This window comes from Vulpes vulpes, chromosome 2, assembly GCF_048418805.1.
Source record: "Vulpes vulpes isolate BD-2025 chromosome 2, VulVul3, whole genome shotgun sequence".
In the NCBI taxonomy this organism is placed as follows: domain Eukaryota; kingdom Metazoa; phylum Chordata; class Mammalia; order Carnivora; family Canidae; genus Vulpes; species Vulpes vulpes.
In genome coordinates, this window is record NC_132781.1 from 146,466,591 (window position 1) to 146,486,821 (window position 20,231).

At 42.5% G+C, this 20,231-nt stretch overlaps 2 protein-coding genes across 3 annotated transcripts in view; one reads left to right on the forward strand and one right to left on the reverse strand.

Moving 5' to 3' along the window:
* Positions 1 to 9,319, reverse strand: part of LONP2 (lon peptidase 2, peroxisomal) — a 96,542-nt gene extending 87,223 nt beyond the window's left edge. Inside the window, exons 1-2 of the mRNA XM_026014480.2 lie at positions 8,737 to 9,319; positions 165 to 399 (exon numbers count right to left, since the gene is read on the reverse strand). Coding sequence (XP_025870265.2) covers positions 165 to 399; positions 8,737 to 9,305 — 804 coding nt within the window. The 5' untranslated portion in view covers positions 9,306 to 9,319. The remainder of the gene's footprint in view (positions 1 to 164; positions 400 to 8,736) is intronic.
* Positions 6,073 to 20,231, forward strand: part of ABCC11 (ATP binding cassette subfamily C member 11) — a 71,696-nt gene continuing 57,537 nt past the window's right edge. The window contains exons 1-3 of one of the 2 annotated variants that reach the window (XM_072750280.1): positions 6,073 to 6,296; positions 17,707 to 17,849; positions 19,129 to 19,259. In XM_072750280.1, coding sequence (XP_072606381.1) covers positions 17,751 to 17,849; positions 19,129 to 19,259 — 230 coding nt within the window. In that variant the 5' untranslated portion in view covers positions 6,073 to 6,296; positions 17,707 to 17,750. Of the gene's footprint in view, positions 6,297 to 17,565; positions 17,850 to 19,128; positions 19,260 to 20,231 lie in introns of those variants that run through there. The other variant, XM_026014517.2, reaches the window with a different exon arrangement.

Sequence of the window (20,231 nt, forward strand, 5' to 3'; positions counted from 1 at the left end):
TACGATCTTAGACAAAAGCAAAGTAAAATCAATATATTATATAACTAAATCATTTAAACAAATGCTGCCCTAAAATTTTAGCACTCAACAGATTCATCATATCTTAGGGTAGCAAAGGAACTGAAGAAAATAGGGTTTTAAGGAAGAAAATAAAATCAACTCACTTGTACTGCATATTTGTAAAACTGTTCTGATAGTTCTCCTAGCTCCTCCCTAGTTTTACAGGTGTTGGGAAATTCCTCAAGCCGGTCCAACTGTTCCACTTCAGCAACAGGATATGGCTTCTCCTTTAAGACCTGTACAATCTGGAAACGGCACAGGCCTGTAATCAGCAAAGTATAGTGAGGCTTGGGCCAGTTACTGCCTACAACCTGAACCGCCAGGGCAGCCGTCCCAATCCTGAAAAACACACAAAACATCAGTATTAGAAATGTTCAGTGTGGTAGAACAGAAACTTGTCTCAAAAGGTGTTGCCTTTTCTGAGAAATTCTTTAAAAAACAAATAACATCTAACATGGAAATGAATTATTTCTCTATTTAGCAATTAGCAATGGGCTATGAAGTCACTACCATGAGCAAGAGGGGCAAAGCAGGCCATCTCATTCTAATTAGCATCTCCTTTAAGATTAGGTAGAAATTCCTAAAAGCTAAAAATGTAAAAGTACTTGACAATTACATAGCTTAAATTAATTCTGCTAGGAATGAGGTAATATTATACCAGAACAAATATTAGCATTCTAAGCAAGATGGAAATATAAACAGCATAATGTTAAACCAATCTAAGAAATCTCTATAACCAGTTTTGCTACCAACATCAAGCCAGGTTTTTTACACAATCCCTAAAACTTCCACATACCTGCCTTCTCACAAACTGTCATCAAATCTGAGAATATCCTGTGCTCATGAAAAGGAAATTTTTAAATGTGGGGTCTAAGTATTAAGAGGCCACACGCTGTCATGACTGAAGGTATAAACCCTCTTCTATCCTAAGTGGTAAATGCCCCCGATCTAATACTAACTTTAAAAGTTCTATTTTATTTCAGTCGTAATTCCTTATCAGAACATACAATTCTGGCCAAGTTACATATAAATGTAATTCACAGACAAGAAGTCTCATCCAAACTAAGCCAAAAGTGTACAAAATAGATCCACATTCAGAAGACCTGTCTAGATCCCAAAATAAAATTGTATCTCCTCCCTTCAGCCACAGGAAGGGTTGTAATTTCAGAGAAGAAACTAGAATTAAGGTGACTACAACTCTCAACACCCTATGGAAATAGTAATCCTGGAATATTGTACTTGCCCATCTCAAACATACTCAAACATACTGAATCACTTATGAATACAGCATTTGAATATTTCAGGGGATTTGCTTACTTCTATATGCAGTCAGTTCTCGACTACTTCCTTATAAATTATTCATTCCATAGACTATGTGGAACCTTTCACTTTCTCTGCCACTCAGTTAATTTTGAGCTCTGTCTATCTTTCCTTACCACCTTTTCAGTCATATCATGTGTACCAGGGATAAAAACTGATTTAAACAATAACTAAAACCAAAGTATCAGGAAGATAATTTGGTAGAGAGAAAAAAGATGATACATCTTTAAAACCTGAAATGATTTGGCAATTATCTACTATTTTAAGGTACTTGTGTTGTGGCTGCTTTTCTTCAGTCATTAATGGTAGTAGGCTGTATCTCCCATTTCCTGAAAGCCAACTCAGATTGCCTGAGAAAGTTAGCAATAGCTGAACCGATTAGAGACCAAGACTACGTGGTGAGATGTGCACTGGGTGTTATGCTATATGTTTGCAAATTGAATTTAATTTAAAAAAAAAAGTTAAAAAATTTTTTTAATTAAATTTAAAAAAAGAGAGACCAAGACCACAATTTCCTGTAGATGGTGCCCATCAATGCTTGCACAATGCAGAGTTCACTGCTCTGTCTACAAGCAACATCAACAGATGACAAACCGGATCCCTGGCCTAAGGGGTTTCCAAACTGGAACCAAGGAGAAACCAGAGAAAGAGAGAGACGAGATAAGTCCAAACCTCCAGATTAGGAGATAAATTTAATTACTGGAGCCACATCATTCATTAAAAGTGAGACTAAAAACGAGTTTTGTTACAAAGCAAGTAAAATACTATGTTAACTGTGAAAAGAAGATGTTCCAAATTGAAAAGAGATTAAGCTAGATTTAGATTATGCCTCTTCTCCTAATGAGATAAAATATATAAAGGTTTTACATCTGTTAATTGGGTCTTACTTTACATTGCTTATAGTTGACTAGAACGTTCCCTTTTTAAAGAAAAACATGATCTGTGAAATGGTAAGATGGCTAAAAAGAATACCTGATGAAGACATTTTGGGTGAAAAGCTTTGTGAAAAAGGACAATGTTTAATGTTATTTTAGACAAGTTCTATTGTATATTGGGCTCTAGGTTTTACATACAAATATAGATAGTAAGTAAACAAAATATACAATTAATCTAATACTTCCCTACTATGATACATAACAGACTTCATATCAAGTTAGTCATCTTTGTAAATATTCTAGTTCTTCTATTAATATTTGCTTTATTAGGCATGACCATAAGGCAACATTCTGATTTTGCAAAAGACCCAAGTGTATACAATAAATGAGCGGTGTCTTTTCCCTTTAGGGAATAGCACAGTAAATCTACACCTTAATTATTGTGATATTTTACAGTTCAAAGAATTTTTGAAACTCCTAACTAGGATCTATTTTCAGAGTTGTAAAGTAATTGTTTTAATCCAAACAAAGTCTGATTATGATGCATATGACTTACGTACTTTGGAAACTGACTTAGATAATATAAGATTTCCAAAAATATTTGAGAACCATCAACTGTAGTGGTGGGAAAATCTAAAAACAGCACTACTACAGAAGGCAGTTTTCTAAGATGAGGATAATGTGTAAATATCCAAACTGGTCTATGCCAACCACTTTAAAGCTCTCCATCTTTCTTGGAATCCTCAATCTTCCAAGTCTTTTTCTGTAATGACACTAGTTTAGTTCAGCCCATATTGAGAAAATATGGAACCTTCTGACTCCTCCCCCTATCTCCATTTGTGAAATTTACATTTAAAAGTATCCATTTGGGGAATAATAATACCTCTAAAATACAGGCTTACTGCTCTGTAGCCTACAAAAGGCTTTCATAAATCTCATCTCATTACATACTACCTTTCACTCTTGTGAGGAAGGTAGCACCATTTCCTTATTATAAATTAGTAACTGAGATTCAAAAAGGGCAAAGAGATTAGTTATCCATGATTACAAAGATATTGCATAGGCAATAGGGGATCTGAATTAGTTTGGTTTTACGACAAATTTTATTTTTACCACTGTTAACAGACAATGTCAATTTGTGCCTATAATATAAATACTTGTTCACATAGCTTCTGTGTAGCTGAGATACTAGAAAGCATAGCTACTAATAATATTTACCCCTCACATCTTAATTACACTTAAGAAAGAGAAGCATTTCTATCAAAACTCTGGAATCAAAAGTTATATATCTTTGGGAAAGAACAACTGGAGCATCTTATTAGTTTTCTGTTGTGTCACCCTACTTATATTCTTGAATATTTGTTGATTTTTGGCAAAGCTCATCAACACGATTAATAATAACTTATAAACAAGGAGTCTATTAGGACTGCCCCAAGTTCTAAAACAGTGAGGCTTCTGTTGCTATGGGATTTTTGGTTTTCACTCCTCTATTAAAACTTCATTTCTGGGGGCACCTGGCTGTCTCAGTCAATAGAATATGTGACTCTTGATCTCAGGGCCATGAGTTCAAGCCCTATGATGGGCACAGAGATTTCTTTTTAAAGAAATTTTTTAAAAAATTAAAACTTTATCTCTAATTTAAGAAATGCCACTTATAGCTACTTTCCTTAAAAAGAGTAAATGCAGACTCAGGAACATCTAAGTAGAGCTATCCATTTCATACTTGCTAACATAAAAGAATAAATTTTAATGGAACAGAATAGAGAACCCAGAAGTGGACCCTCAACTTTCTGGTCAACTAATATTCGATAAAGGAGGAAAGACTATCCATTGGAAGAAAGGCTCTTCAATAAATGGTGCTGGGAAAATTGGACAGCCACATGCAGAAGAATGAAACTAGACCACTCTCTTTCACTATACACAAAGATAAACTCAAAATGGATGAAAGACCTAAATGTGAGACAAGAGTCCATCAAAATCCTAGAGAATACAGGCAACACCCTTTTTGAACTCAGCCACAGTAACTTCTTGCAAGATACATCCAGGAAGGCAAAAGAAACAAAAGCAAAACTGAACTACTGGGACTGCATCAAGATAAGAAGCTTTTGCACAGCAAAGGATACAGTCAACAAAACTAAAAGACAACCTACAGAATGGGAGAAGATATTTGCAAATGACATATCAGATAAAGGGCTAGTTTCCAAGATCTATAAAGAACTTATTAAACTCAACACCAAAGAAACAAACAATCCAATCATGAAATGGGCAAAAGACATGAAGAGAAATCTCATAGAGGAAGACATGGACACGGCCAACAAGCACATGAGAAAATGCTCCGCATCACTTGCCATCAGGGAAATACAAATCAAAACCACAATGAGATACCACCTCACACCAGTGAGAATGGGGAAAATTAACAAGGCAGGAAACCACAAATGTTGGAGAGGATGTGGAGAAAAGGGAACCCTCTTACACTGTTGGTGGGAATGTGAACTGGTGCAGCCACTCTGGGAAACTGTGTGGAGGTTCCTCAAAGAGTTAAAAATAGACCTGCCTTACGACCCAGCAATTGCACTGTTGGAGATTTACCCCAAAGATACAGATGCAATGAAACGCCGGGACACCCACACCCCAATGTTTATAGCAGCAATGTCCACAATAGCCAAACTGTGGAAGGAGCCTCGGTGTCCATCGAAAGATGAATGGATAAAGAAGATGTGGTTTATGTATACAATGGAATATTCCTCAGCCATTAGAAACGACAAATACCCACCATTTGCTTCAACGTGGATGGAACTGAAGGGTATTATGCTGAGTGAAGTAAGTCAATCGGAGAAGGACAAACAGTGTATGTTCTCATTCATTTGGGGAATATAAATAATAGTGAAAGGGAATATAAGGGAAGGGAGAAGAAATGTGTGGGAAATATCAGAAAGGGAGACAGAGGGATCCCTGGGTGGCGCAGCGGTTTGGCGCCTGCCTTTGGCCCAGGGCGCGATCCTGGAGACCCGGGATCGAATCCCACGTCAGGCTCCCGGTGCATGGAGCCTGCTTCTCCCTCTGCCTGTGTCTCTGCCTCTCTCTCTCTCTCACTGTGTGCTTATCATAAATAAAGAAAAATTTTAAAAATATATATATATATATATAAAAAAAAAGGGAGACAGAACATAAAGACTCCTAACTCTGGGAAACAAACTAGGGGTGGTGGAAGGGGAGGAGGGCGGAGGGTGGGGGTGAATGGGTGACGGGCATGGGGGGGGGCACTTGACAGGATGAGCACTGGGTGTTATTCTGTATGTTGGTAAATTGAACACCAATAAAAAATAAATTAAAAAAAAAGAATAAATTTTAAAATGTTAGTACTATCAGGTAATATTTCCTGAATGCCTAAGAATGCTGACATATGAAAATAGGAGTAATGCCTAGACAAAGAGTTGATCCAAATTATGAAACTGTGCCATCTATTATGTAAAAAGTATTCATTTTTTATTGGACAAATGCCACTGAAACTCATTTGGGGTCTTGGAGGACGAAGCCGGAAACAGAAGAGGGACTGAGAAATCAGCCCTGTGAGGAAATGAAGCCATCCATGTACCCTGAAGGAGGTAAGGCTGGAAGAAGATTGGATGACCATCTTGAAATGCATGAAAGGACAGTGTATACATAGTGCTAAATTATCATCCATCACTAAGAAAACAATGAGTCACTCAAGTCCAGGAAAGGAGGGTGCCCTGAGGTGGTTTAAGAGCCAAGTTCTAAGCTGCAGGGATAATCCAAAGCTCCTCCTTTAAAAAGGCTCCTGTGTCAGGTAACATGCCTGCACACTAGCTAGGGAGTGTGCTGGTCACAACAGTAAAGGAAGCTGTTCAGGAAGTCAAACCTCTGGCTTTGCTACTTTGTGTGACAAGGAACATAGGGGAACAAATTACTTTTGCTCCTTCAAGACGGAGGCACTGTCACCTGGATGGTCTAAAGGAAACAAGGGGCAGGAGTAGAGCACCTGGCCTTCCCCCTGGGTACCACCATCATCCGGAAAAGCAGGTAAAACTGAGGAAGGACAGATTGATTTATTGAAACAGAGTAATTAATGTTATGGGTAACTCGACATTTGCATTATGAAAGCTTTTTAAATTTTTAAGAGTGTTTAAAGGCCCTATCAGAGAAAAAAAGACATTGGGAGCTGGTGCTAAGGAATGCAATACAATCTTTCTACACAGATTTTTCAAGTAGCAAACAGTATTTCTAGAATAACCAGCTGGTGTGGTGGGTCCTTATAATACTAGAATTCTATGAAGAATTGTCAATGTTTGTTTTCCAACTTAAATGACTACATTTTAACAGTGCTATTAATTTAAAACAAAGGCAACAGTATGAACATCAAGGACCAGATTACACATCATCTGAATATTAATGATTACTGCCAAGTAGGAAAATTTAGTAACTGATGTTTTGGAGGGATTTACATAAAAGAAATAAAAAGCACTCAACATCAGGATATACCAACAAAATTACTAAAATATGACTAAATCTACTTTTGAAATTCCAGTGGGTAATCACCATACATATGCACAGTAGAAATAAAACAAAAAATCTAATCATGAACACTCAAGCAATCAAATGCCTGGGCACAGAAAGCAAAAAATTGTGGCATAACCTGAGGTTTAAGGAGTAGGGTCATTATGTATGGAAATCAGAATCCAATACAATTTATTAGTGTACTGAAACTTGGAAAGTATCAAATTCCATGCAAACACTAACCAAAGCAGATCAGATGGAAGCCAGTATGTTTTCTATGCCTGAGAAATGCAAGGTTTTTACAATGTGGACTAATAAGAGAGTGTTACAGGTTTTTTGTTTTGCTTTGTTGTAGGAAGAGAGATGCCAGTCCCCTTTCTGAATTTGAAGAATTGTAGACTCTCCTGTTAGAAATGTATATAGTCCCAAGATTTTGGGTTAGAATAAGGCATTCCTAACCCTCTCAAAACCATTCAGTTGGGAATCTCTCACTTTAAAAACTGGAGAACAGCAGGTAAACAATGGCTCTACACTAAAAACATCTCCGGAAGAGTTAAGGATAGGAGAGGCAGGGGCCGTGGAGGGAGTGTGGAGATAACCGTAGCATTTGTTGAGTATATACTATACCCCAGCACTGTCCAACAGAAATACAATGTGAGCTACACATGTAAATTTAGTAGCCACATTAAAAAGCAAAAAGAAACTGGTGAAATACTAGTATTTTATTTAACCTCGAACAGCCAAAATACTACCATTCCAACACTTAAATCTATGTAAAATTTATTAATTAACCAGCAAAACATTTCAGGTACTAAATTTTCAAACTGTAGTGTGTACTGTATACTTACACCACGTTTTGGGGAGTCTAGTCACACTGCTTTATCGGGGACACGGGACTTGTGCTGAAACCAGCTGAGGCCTCAACAGACCCAGACAGGTGGTCACTCTAGGATCTCAGTTTGGATGGGTCGCCTGTGCCTCCTGGCGACAGCACTGGACTACTACCAGGCACGGCACGAAGATCATTTCACTTAATATTCATCACACACCCAAGAAATGTTTACTGTTAAGGTTCCAAAGAACAGAGGGAGGAGAAACAGGCAGAGGCGAAGCATCTCACCCAAAGACAACCACCAACGAGGGCCACGGTGTAGGGCAATCTAGTGGTGAGCCTCGGGTGTAGGAAAGGGGAATGTTAAGATAAGAGAGGAGGAGCACAGAGGGGAGATGAGAAAGTTCCAGAAAGGGAGCCAGGGAACAAGCGAGGGGAAAGGGCAGACAGGGAGTGTGGAAGACGGGCAGCCAAAATGTAATGAAAAAGGGAGTGCGCGTGAGGGTGGCAGAGGAAACCAGAGAAAACGGTGCCAAGTACCAGGGGTCTCACTTAAGAAGGCCAAAAAAGGGATCCCTGGGTGGCGCAGCGGTTTGGCGCCTGCCTTTGGCCCAGGGCGCGATCCTGGAGACCCGGGATCGAATCCCACGTCGGGCTCCCGGTGCATGGAGCCTGCTTCTCCCTCTGCCTATGTCTCTGCCTCTCTCTCTCTGTGTGTGTGATAACTAACTAACTAACTAACCAAAAAAGACGGAGAGAAAGGGAAGAAGGGTAAGGCAGAGGAGCAGAGGAGGCGCCTGTAAAGCTAAGCGCACGGGCCTGGGAGTCCGAAAACCTGGGGGGCGGGGAGGGGAACTGCACTGCACGGCGGCGGCGAACTGCACGATTTTCGCTGCTGCGTGAGTCATGCCTTTTAGCAGCCAGGGGACGGACAGACAGCTGTCACCCCCGTGTCACACGGGAGGTAGCTGCAGAGGCAGAATCAGGCCCCGAGAGCCGCCCCGAGTCTCAGCGCCCCGAGGCCGGGCCGGGCAGGGCGGGGCCGGGCCGGGCCGGGGCCAGGGTCCGGGAGGAGGCCGGGGAGGAGGAGGAGGAGGAGGCCGCCGCCGCCTCCGCGAGGGCCGCCCGGCCTACCTGTGCAGCGGCGGCAGGTCCTGCGCGTCGCTGGCCGGGTCGGGCGTGTTGGGGATCACCCCCAGGATGGTGCTCTGCAGCGAGGTGCCCTTGAGCAGGCGGCTCCGCACCAGCTGCAGGTTGCGGGCCGAGTCCACGCTGGTGCGCATGGTGGAGCCGGGCAGCAGCACGCCCTCGTTGGTCAGCAGCAGCGGGAGGCGTCTAGGGATCTGGATGGGGCTCACCGACGACATGGCGACAGCTGTTCGCGCCGGGGGAGCGTCGGAGAGCAGGACAGCGGGCTCCGCGCGACCCGAGCGGCGCCGACCCGAGCGCCCAGCCGCCGGCGCGCCCGCCCGCCGCCACTTCCGGCCCCGCGCTACGGCCCGCCCCCGGGCCCAAACCCCGCAGCTTCGCGCTGCCCCCTGGCGGCCCCGCCCGGCAAAGCGCGAGCGTTCCCACGCAGGTGCCCTCGCGCGGCGGGCGGAGGCCCCGGGCCTGCTCTTCCCCTTCCTCCCGAGGCCCGGCCGCCGGGCTCTCCCCCGTGTCGAGGCTGCAGAGAGGCTCAGCCTGCGTGAAACAGCTTTCATCTTTCATTCGAATTGATTTTACATTCACAAAAATGTTGCAAGAAAAAAAAAAAAAAGTTCGATTACAAAAACCAGGAATTAACCTCACTGTTATTTAACCTGTGGACCTTGCACAGATTTTTGCCAGTTTTCTCACTAATGTCCTCTTTTTCTCTGGTCCACGATCCCACTTCATATCCAGTTGTGATGTCTCCTCCATTATGTAGGTATATTTAAATATGTGTACTTTATTTTTTTTTAATTTAAAGATTTTTAGTTAGTTATTCATGAGAGACAAGTCCTAGGCAGAGGGAGAAGCAGGCTCCATGCAAGGAGCCCATAAGGGACTCTGTTGCGGACCCGGGATCACGCCCTGAGCCCAAGGCAGATGCTCAACGGCTGAGCCACGCAGGCGTCCCTAAATCTGTGTACTTTTTAAAGAGTATCCATCAGTGTGTTCTTCTGTAGAATATCCCTCAGTTTGAGTTTATCTGATGTGTTCTCGGGATCGACAATAAACATTTTTTTTTTTTTTTACAAAAAGACTATACAGGGCAGCCAGGGTGACTCAGCGGTTGAGCACCTGCCTTTGGCCCAGGGTGTGATCCTAGAGACCCAGGATAGAGTCCCACGTCGGGCTCCCTCCATGGAGCCTGCTTCTCCCTCTGCCTGTATCTCTGCCCCTCTGTGTCTCTCATGAATAAATAAATAAAATCTTAAAAAAAAAAAAGACCGTACAGAAGCGATGTGGCTTTCTTTATGATATATGATGGTTGAAATGTATTATTAATGGTGACTTTGACCTCGATTACCTGGTAAAGGAGGTATCTCTGCCAGGTTTCCTCACTGTAATTTAATAATTTTCTTTATATAGTAACTATATTGTACGGACTTAATATTATGTTCATTAATTGGAATTCACGTTTCCCTTATTTACTCAATATTTTATGTTAGTAAGCGTTCATGGACTTTTTTATGGGTTATAACCCAATAATATTGTGTATTTCGTCATCGATTTGTTTTAGATTTGTCATTAAGAGCTTCTTCACATGGGTATTTCACTTGGGTTGGGCTATATTTTGAAGGTGGAAAATTTTTCCTGACTCTGAAGTCCAGTAGTGCTCTCAGAATCCAAGAGGGAATGGAAAGTCCATTCAAATCAACAAGCATGGGCAGCCCCGGTGGCTCAGTGGTTTGACGCCCGCCTTCAGCTCAGGGCATGATCCTGGAAACCCAGGATCAAGTCCCACATCAGGCTCCCTGCATGGAGCCTGCTTCTCCCTCTGCCTGTGTCTCTGCCTCTCTCTCTCTGTGTCTGTCATGAATAAATAAGTAAAATCTTTTTAAAAATAAATAAATAAACCTGGTGTTTACACGGCACCCTTTGTCGTGACAGGTTTCAAAGAACATTTAAAAAACACATACACACAAATCAACAAGCATTCACTGAGGGGCTGCTAAGTACAAGGCCCTGAGCTAATTGTAGAGGGGTAACTAGTATAGCATAAGATAAGATCTTACCCTTGGCCAGGGGGAGGGCCCTGTAGACAGCTGAGTCTGATGCAGGGCAGGTGGAACTGTATGTTTCTGTGTGTGTGGCAGATAAGGGAGAAGAAAAAGCAGGTATGCAAGCTGCTGTGGTGCAGACAGAAAGGCAGGAATATGGATGCTCCTGCCTAAAGCTCTTTCTCTGACATTATCCCACCTTCTTTCATTCATTACACAATATTTGTGGAATACCTGCTGTGTACTGGATATTATTTTAGCTGCTGGGGATATGTCAGTGAACAAAATAGGCAAGGTTACTGCTTTAATGGAGCTGAACTTCTAGGGGGGGAAGCAAATAATAAGGAAGGAGAGTAATTTTGGATCATGGTTAAGTCCTTTAAATGGTCAGGGAAGGGTTCACTGGACAGATGACGTGTGAATTAGGCCCTGTTCATGAAGAGGTAGCAGTGCAAAGTTCAGGGGGCGGGTGCCCAGTGGTTGCTGTTCCAGGCCAAAGAAGCAACAACTGCAAAGATTTAATGGCTAGAACAAATTTTGGATTTTTGAGGAAAGTGCTCCTGGAATTCAGTGAGAGTTGAGTCTGGTGGTATGGATGAGATGAGTGAGGTGGGCAGGGTCAGGTATAGATGGCTATGTAAGAGGTGAGAAATTAGGGTAAGGAGTCTGTAAGAAGTTTTACTCTAAGTGTGATGCAAGCCATTGGCGGTTGCAAGTTTCAGAATAACATTTCTGGCTTATGTGTTTTGTTTGTTTGTTTTAAAGATTTATTTATTTATTTATTCATGAGAGGCAGAGACATAGAAAGACGGAGAAGCAGGCTCCTCACAGGGAGCCCGATGTGGGACTTGATCCCCCGACCCAGGATCACGCCCTAAGCCCATGGCAGATGCTCAACCTCTGAGCCACCCAGGTGTCCCTGGTTTATGTTTTCAAAAGACTATTTTGGTTGCTGTGTGGAGAATGGAATATAATGATTTAAGATTAAAAGCAGGGAAACCAGTTATGAGGTGGTGACAGTTGTGCAGACAAGAGATAATGAGGACTTAGATTGGAAGCTATGTTTGATTATAGCTTCAATGGAATATGCTGATGGATTGGACATGATGAAAGAAGGAAAAATGGTTGTCAAGGATATCTCCTAGATTGGGGCCTGAGCGACCAGGCCTAGAGAGAAGTTGAGCTAAAGATCCTGGATACAGTAGCAAGCTCCGGACTGTTTCTCTGGGTGTGCATTGAGTACCCTGCCCTGTGGTAGACTCTGGAGTGATTAAAAAAAAAAAAAAAAAAAAAAAAAAAAGCATGGCCCAGGTCCACAAAAGCTTACCTTTTCATTGAGGTCTCTCCAAGTGCAAGAGGGAGAGGCCCAATTTTTTGAGGCTTCTTGTGTTTTAACAAAGAAATTAAAAAAACATCTTAGAAATTTTGTGATGTGTGTGTGTGTGTTTTAAAGATTTTATTTATTTATTCATGAGAGATATGGATAGATAGAGAGAGGAGGCACAGACAGAGGCAGAGGGAGAAGCAGGCTCCTTGTGAGGAGCCTGATGCAGAGCTCCATCCCAGGACCCTGGGATCACAACCTGAGCTGAAGGCAGATGCTCAACCACTGAGCCACCCAGGGGCCCACTTTGTGATATATTTTAAAACATTTATGTTTAGTGCTTTTAACCTACACACATATGCTCCTGTTTCCACAACAGCAATCACAACAATCTAAATTGGTATTCTAGTCACTTAATAATTGCCAGATTTATGTTTTTAAATACACACTGCACTAAGGAAGCTGTGCTGTGGGAAGGGATCCATGTTTAAATTGCCTGCTTGAGGGATCCCTTGGTGGCTCAGTGGTTTAGCACTTTCCTTCAGCCCAGGGCATGATCCTGGAGACCCGGGTTCGAGTCCCACATCAGGCTCCCTGCATGGAGCCTGCTTCTCCCTCTGCCTGTGGCTCTGCCTCTCTCTCTCTCTCTCTCTCTCTCTCTCTCTCTCTGTATGTCTCTCTTGAATAGATAAATAAAATCTTTTAAAAAAAATAAATTACCTGCTTGATGAACACATTCTTTTAATCCTGTGTCTGTACATCTGTGATAGGATGTGTCAGCCCACCTGGGAAAGCATCAAAAATCTACATGTGAAGTCTTTAGAGACCCAATGGCTTTCCTGGCTTCTTCTTTGATAGGGTTTGCATCTGCATCATTTATTTATCTATCACATATTTATTGAGCATCTACTGTGTGCCGAGTGCTACTCTAGATTCACAGATACATCAAAGAACAAGACAAACTAGGTCCCCGGTTTCAAAGAGCTGACATTCTAGTGAGGTAGGCCAAAAATGAATAAGCCAAGAAAGAAAGAAAGAAATTTGAGAAAGTGGTAAATAAAGAAAATAAAGCAGGAAACTACATAGAAGGTGATAGAAAGAGGAGTGCAATGTTCAGTAGGGAAGTCTGGGAAGGTTACTCCCAGGAGATGAGACCCGAATGGTGAGAATGGACTAGCTCCATGAGGAGCTGGCAGGAAAATGTTTTTGGCAGAGCTTAGGACTAGCACAAAGATCAAGATGGGAAGGAGCTTCCCAGTTCCTGAAACAGAGAAGGCCTGGCATTGGGATGTGGGAATTCAGCCATCAGGAAGATGCCAGTGATGGCCTCCAAAGACTATTGAAACTAGCAGAAGGAAATGGACCTCCGAGCCGGGAAAGTTGAATAGCACAGGGTGTGAATCGACTGGAAGGGAGAGGAACAGAAGTAAGGTCTAATCACCTAAACCTCTTCAGGGCCTGGCTTGCAGGTGTCTCTGCCCCTTGCCCTGAGTACTCTTCTTAACCTCTGGTGCACCTTCTGGCCTGAGACACTACATCCTGCTGGATAAGGAGTAAGCACAATGGGGAAGTAAGTCAGCACCCCCAGACAGCCCTTGCCGCAGGTTACCTTGCTGCAGTGCACCCCCACGCCCCTCCGGCTCCTGTTCCTAGACTGTTTGGTCATATGCAAATAGCCTATATCTAAACCAAGTTTATAATCAAGACTTTTTCCACCCCCAGGGGTGGGGAGAACACAGCTGGAAGCATCTCTTTCCTCTGTTTTATTCCCGTCATATCCTGGTCCTCAACCTGACCGCAGTGATGGTCATGCCCCTAATCAGAGTGAATAAACTTCCACTCTGGTTCTTCCCAAGAGGAAGTTAGGAGGCCAGGGGACTTCTCAAGGAGGGAATTCCCCTGGCCAGTCAAGGAAGCAGAAGTGGGCCTCATTGCTCGGAAGGTGACCTGTGCTGATGTGTGGCTGGGTTCCAGTTATCTTGAGATGCGCCATTCGTGTTCTGAAAACATATATCCATTATGCATTTTTGCATTTTCTTAATTTCCATTTGGTTTGCTTTTCCCTGTTGTTAGTGTCTTGGACAAATGCCATATAAACAAGGGTCACACCTTTGAAACCCTCACTGCATCTCTCTGCAGGGGTGTCAAAATAAATTAGGTTGGCAAATCAGCCCGAGCTGAAAGGCAACAGATCATCTGACTTCTTTATTTGGTGTCTAAGAACATGGTCGTCCTCCCCTATCTGCTGGTTAATGAAGAGAAGATAAATGTTCTTGTATAATCATTTAAAACTCTGTATAATCCAGTCATCTAGGGGATGCCTGTGTGGCTCAGTGGTTGAGTGTCTGCTTTTGGCTCCAGTTGCGTCCCCAGGGTCCTGGGATCGAGTCCCACATTGGGCTCCCCACAGGAAGCCTGCTTCTCCCTCTGCCGACATCTCTGCCTCTCTCTCTGTGTCTCTCATGAATAAATAGATAAAATCTTTAAAAAAAAATCTAGTCATCTAAATCATTCCTTTAAGTTACCCTCAGTAAAGGATCAGTCTCAGAGCTGCCAGTGGCAGAGGAAGAGTCAAGGTCCCGGGCACAGTGTCCTCTGCTCCTTAGCTTTCCCAAACGATGTCTTTTGTGTGCCTGGTCACTGCCAGCGCTGCTGTCCTTGGAGGGTCTGGTATAGGCCTTCACGTAATGCATTTCTGCTTGCCTGTGGCCTGGTGGTGTTGCAGGCCTCTGCGGGCCCCATACTCTGCTCTCAAGACCTTTCCATGGTTCTCATTTATTTGCAGTGTGGTTAGTCCATTAAGCCCCCTCAGCAGAGTTTTGACCTATTTCTTGTTCCCCTCTGCATCAAGGGAGCCAGGAAATCTAACCCACAGACCCAGCCAGCATTAACTTAGGGGTGAATTGGAAAAAGATGTCCCTGGTGGGAGAAGGATTTGGAAGACACTGTTTCCAGGTGGATCTGCATTGGTCTGCTGGAGCCTGTTTCTACTGGTTCAGGAGAATGAACTGTCATGTTTCAAGAATTCTGAGAGCCCAGTTGTTCGACGCAAACATTATTAAAATTAAATTATATAAACTTGCCATTAAATATATCAAAGATGAAGGTAATCTTCAAAATATATCACTTTAATTATTTACTGCATGTTACAATTATTTATGTTTTGAAACTACTTATATCTATTGCATCTATATGGTGGAACTACTACAGAATGATATAGCACTATGTCTCTCTTCCCAACTTCATATTCAGTGGTCATGTTGGTAGCTTAAAATCAGCCATGGTGGGAATATTTACACCGCAAAGAAAAAAAAAGAAAAAAAATTTAAAAGACTTATAAGACACGCCTGGGTGGCTCAGCGGTTAAGCATCTGCCTTCGGCTCAGGGGGTGATCCTGGGGTTTTGGGATCGAGTCCCACATCGGGCTCCCTGCATGGAGCCTGCTTCTCCCTCTGCCTATGTCTCTGCCTCTCTCTCTCTGTGTCTCTCATGAATAAATGAATAAAATCTTTTAAGAAATAAAAAGGCTTATTAGCTGGGGCTTTTTTAAAATTATTATTTTGTTGATTGTCTAGGCAGAAGAAATAAATTCAGGAAATGCTAATAATGCAGGTTAAACCTATAAGCACGTGGTGCCTGAAGCCCTTACATTGTGAAGAGCACAAGGGAATGAGGAAGTATTGTTTCAGTATTTGCAAACTATTGAGGTCATTAACAAATGAGTGAAGATCCAACCAACATACATCTTTGATGTCTCATTTTCCTCTTATTTATTAAAGTAAAGCAAAATGTCAAGCAGCCTTCATGTTGGAACTACACTCAGTCACCAAATGCATTAGTAGGTTAGTTAGACATCTGCCAGCACACAGGAGATGGAACCGCTTGCCAGGTACACACAGTTTGTAATCTAGAATTTGTTGATCTCCACTTTCTGCCCCTGCCATTACCTCTGCTGGGAACCTTTGTGTAGTGAATAAACTGTCCTGCAGTACGCTATGGTCCTAGCCCTAGGGACTTCCATTGAGTCATGCCAGTTTTACTCTATTGTGTCTGTCCTACACTAGTTCCTGGCAGCCAACAACCTGGTTTCTTCCCAGAGTCTTAAACAAATAGTATGTAACATTCTCTCTCTTTCTTCTTTTCTGCATCCCTGAAAGATTCACTTTTTTTAAAGAAAAATTTTTATTCAAATTCAATTTAATTAACGTATACTGTATATTCCATGACTCATCAGTTGCATATAACACCCAGTGCTCATCACATCAAGTGCCCTCCTTAATGCCCATCACCCAGTTATCCCCTCCCTTCCCCCCTCCCAGCGACACTGTTTTGTTTCCTAGAATTAAGAGTCTCTTACCATTTGCCTCCTTCTGTTTTCATTTTATTTTATTTTTCCTTCCCTTCCCCTAAGTTGATCTGTTTTGTTTCTTAAATTCCACATATGAGTGAAATCATATAGTATTTGTCTTTCTCTGACTTATTTCGTTTTCACTTCGACCATCATGTGGCTGGTAAGGCTCGCAGCCTGATGCCATGGCTTGCATTCTCTATACCAGAATTTCAGAAACGGAGTCCACCACCTGTGATTGTGATTTGCTGAAAGGAAGTGGGATGGAAAGGAATGGGATGAAGTCATCTGGAGAATCTTCTCCCAAGACTGGTTCGTCTGCAAGTTTATTTGCTTGAAGTGCAATCCAATATTTGAACCTTAAGAGCCGTATCTGAACACCAGGACTGACCACATAATTTGCGGGGCCTGGTGCAAAATGAAAATGTGGGCTCCTTGTTCAAAATTATTAATAATTTCAAGATGGTGATAGCAGGCTTTTAATCAAGCCAGGGCCTTTCTGCATTCAAGGCTCTGGGAGGCACAGGTCATACTCCATGGTGCTGGTCCTGTTGTACACTCTTTTTCCATTCCTTCAGAAATATCCCTAATTACTGTCCCCTTTCCCGACTCAGGGACACAGATGCTCTGGGCATGAGTCACATTCAAAGAGGCAAAAATGAAAAGCATTTTAATATATTTTTAAAATACCTTGGGTTCTTTAGATTTCCTAAATTGTGTCCAGCTCTACTCTCTGAGTCTGTGAAAACTAAGAGAATGGCAAAACTGAATTTCTTTCATGTATTTATCCATTCATTTATCATTTATTTATTGAGCACCTCCTATCCTCCTAGGACTGTCCCCAGCTCCAACGATTCAATAGTGAGCAAAACAGACATGTCCTTTCCTTGTGAGGCTCTCTATTTAGAGCAGGAAATGAACTCTAAACAAATAATGATTCACATGAATATATAATTACAAACTGGGATGAGAGAAGACGCATGATTTCATGAGCAGGCCTAGCCCAAGTTATAGGGATGACATTGGGTGATTAGAGATGTTTTCCCCCAAGTGAACTTGATCAGAGGCCTGAGTAAATATTTAAAAAGAGGGAGCCAAGCCCATTCCAAGCAGAGGGAAGAGCAGGAGCCTAGACATGGCCTAGCCTTCTGTATGACCCCAGCACACTCCTTGCAGGAGAATATCCCTCTCTCCTGACTGCTCAGGGTTGAATCTAAGCTGCTCTAAACTGCTGCCTTTTCAGATTCTCTGATTCTTGGAAACGGAGGATTGGCAAGACAGCTGAAAATGACCAAGAAGAGGGTGCACTGGGTCCCCAGATCTTCTGGTGGTCTCGTGAATCTCGGCATGGACATGAGCAATGACATGGTTTCAGGGCTTAGCTACGTAAGTTGGTCACCTTTGCATCAAAATACCAGGAAGCTAAATTGACAGGGTATTCTCAATGGTTACAAATTAGATCAGAAAATTTTGTGTCATATTATTCAACCTTGATTTCTTTTAATGGATCCCGGGCTTCTACAATTAGATGTATCATATGCCCTGTCATGACACGTCTTCACAGTCGGTCTATCATCTATCAATTTTCTATTACTTATTTATCTATGTATGCACTTATAATAGTACAATAAACACCTCTAAACCCATCACCAACTTAACAACTTGAACCTTGCTATTGGCCCTCCCCTCAATTCACTCCCTAACTTCCCTACCTGAAGTAACCACTTTCCTGAATCTTTTCTTATCAATCCCTTACTATGCTTTTAAGGTAGTATTATTTATTCTATATGAAGTTCTAGAGATAATATTTTTAAAAATTTTAGTTGTTTCCCGCTTTACTAAAAGGGTTGCATGTGATGTTTGGGGGTTACTTTCTTACTTATTGATTTCTTTTTAGTAGGTTTACCTTCAGAGGGTGACTTGGTCTTTCATTCTGTGGGTGACTAACTCTAGCTCCCTTTATTCTTGTCTACAGTGTGTATCATAGATAAGAACCCGGGGAGGTGGAGTGGCTTGCCCAGAGTCACCCAGTGAACATAGGCAGAACCAAGGCTGGGCCCCAGTTGTTCTGACTCTTGGCCCACTGCTTATTCCCTACCCCGCAACCTTTCTTTTGTTTATTTTTTAATTGAGATATAATTGACATAAAACATGTTAGTTTCAGGTGTACCACATAATGATTCAATATTTGTGTAAAGTGTGAAAGAGTTACTACAACATAACATCCATCACCTCTTATAGTTATAAGTCTTTTTCTTGTGATGGGAAATTTTAAGATAAACTCTTAGCAGTTTTCAAGCCTACAACACAGTGTTATTAACTATAGTTGCCATGCTGTGCATTAATTACAGCCCCATGACACTTATTTCATAACTGGAAATCTGTACCTTTTGACCTCCTTTGCCCATTTCACCCACTCCCCACCCCCACATCTGGCAACCACTAATCTGTTCCCTGAGTACTTCGTTACTGTTGTCATTGTGTTTAGGTTCCACATATAAGTGAGCTCATACAATGCTTGTCTTTTTCTGTCTGACTCTAGGAAATCAGGATATATAAAGCTTGATGTGGGAAGATCCATTGTCCTTGGGTGGCTGGTCTAACCCTCCAAGATAGTATTTATGAGGTCGGGAAACTGATGCTCTTTCATTTTTTCTTTCCCAAGAATACTTACACTGTAGGAGATGGCTCGTGGAGCCGGCAGGTGAAGAAGCCTGAAGCACCAGCGACAGTCCTCCCTTGGGAGAAATACAATGCTGCCTGGAGAACCATGATTCCCTTCCGTCCCAAGCCAAAGTGAGTTCTGATGGGGAGTTCTGAGGGGCAGCACCCATTAAGGCAATGTTCCTCAGTCCTGAACACCTAGATCCCTCTCAAAGATGTATCCACATGTCTCCACACAGTCATGTCACCCACTACAGTCACATACCTCCAGAGCAGCCCAAGGACATCAGGGAGGCAGAGTCAGCTCATTCACTCCCTTGTTCATTCATTCCTTCCTTCATTCATCCATCCATTCATCCAACAAGGGTTCATTGAGCACCTACATATGCCAGGCACTGTGCTAGATAGACCTCAGGGGAACAGTGGTAAGCAAGACAGATGTGATCCTTGCTCATCATAGACCACACACTGGGGAGAACGACAATAAGCAAGTAAACTCCTAAACAAACATGGTTACAAGCAGCTTGAAGATGTATTATGAAAAAGCGTGGGGGTGCAAAGAGACAGTGAAACAGTGACAACTGGTAGGTTCTTGGTATGTAAGCTGGGCCCTGGAGGATAAACAAGACTTTAGTAGGCTAAAGTAAAGGAAGAATGACCTGGGCAGAGGGAATAGCATGTGCAAAGACCCGGCCTTGAGGTGGGAAGAACACAACATGACATGTTCAGGAATGGCAGAGGCCAGTGTCACTGGAGTCATGTGTGATAATGGGCATGGCATGAGACAAGACTGCAGAGGGCCACAAGTCTCCACAGGGCACATTAAGTATGTTAGTCTTTATTCTAAGAGAAATGGGGAGCTGTTGAAAGGGTCAATTGCCCAATGGTGTGACCCTTAAACTTTAAGGAAATTCAATGTATCCTTTTCCAGTATACATAGCTGAAAATAACCATCCCCAAATGTCTGACTTATAAAACCTTGCTCTCAGGGTCCTGCACAGAATCATGTACATATTCATTTATTCATTGTGTATGGACAAGACCTTAACATTCTTCTAGGCTGATTCTTTAGTGTTTTGTCACCAGGACTCCATTGTTTATTGT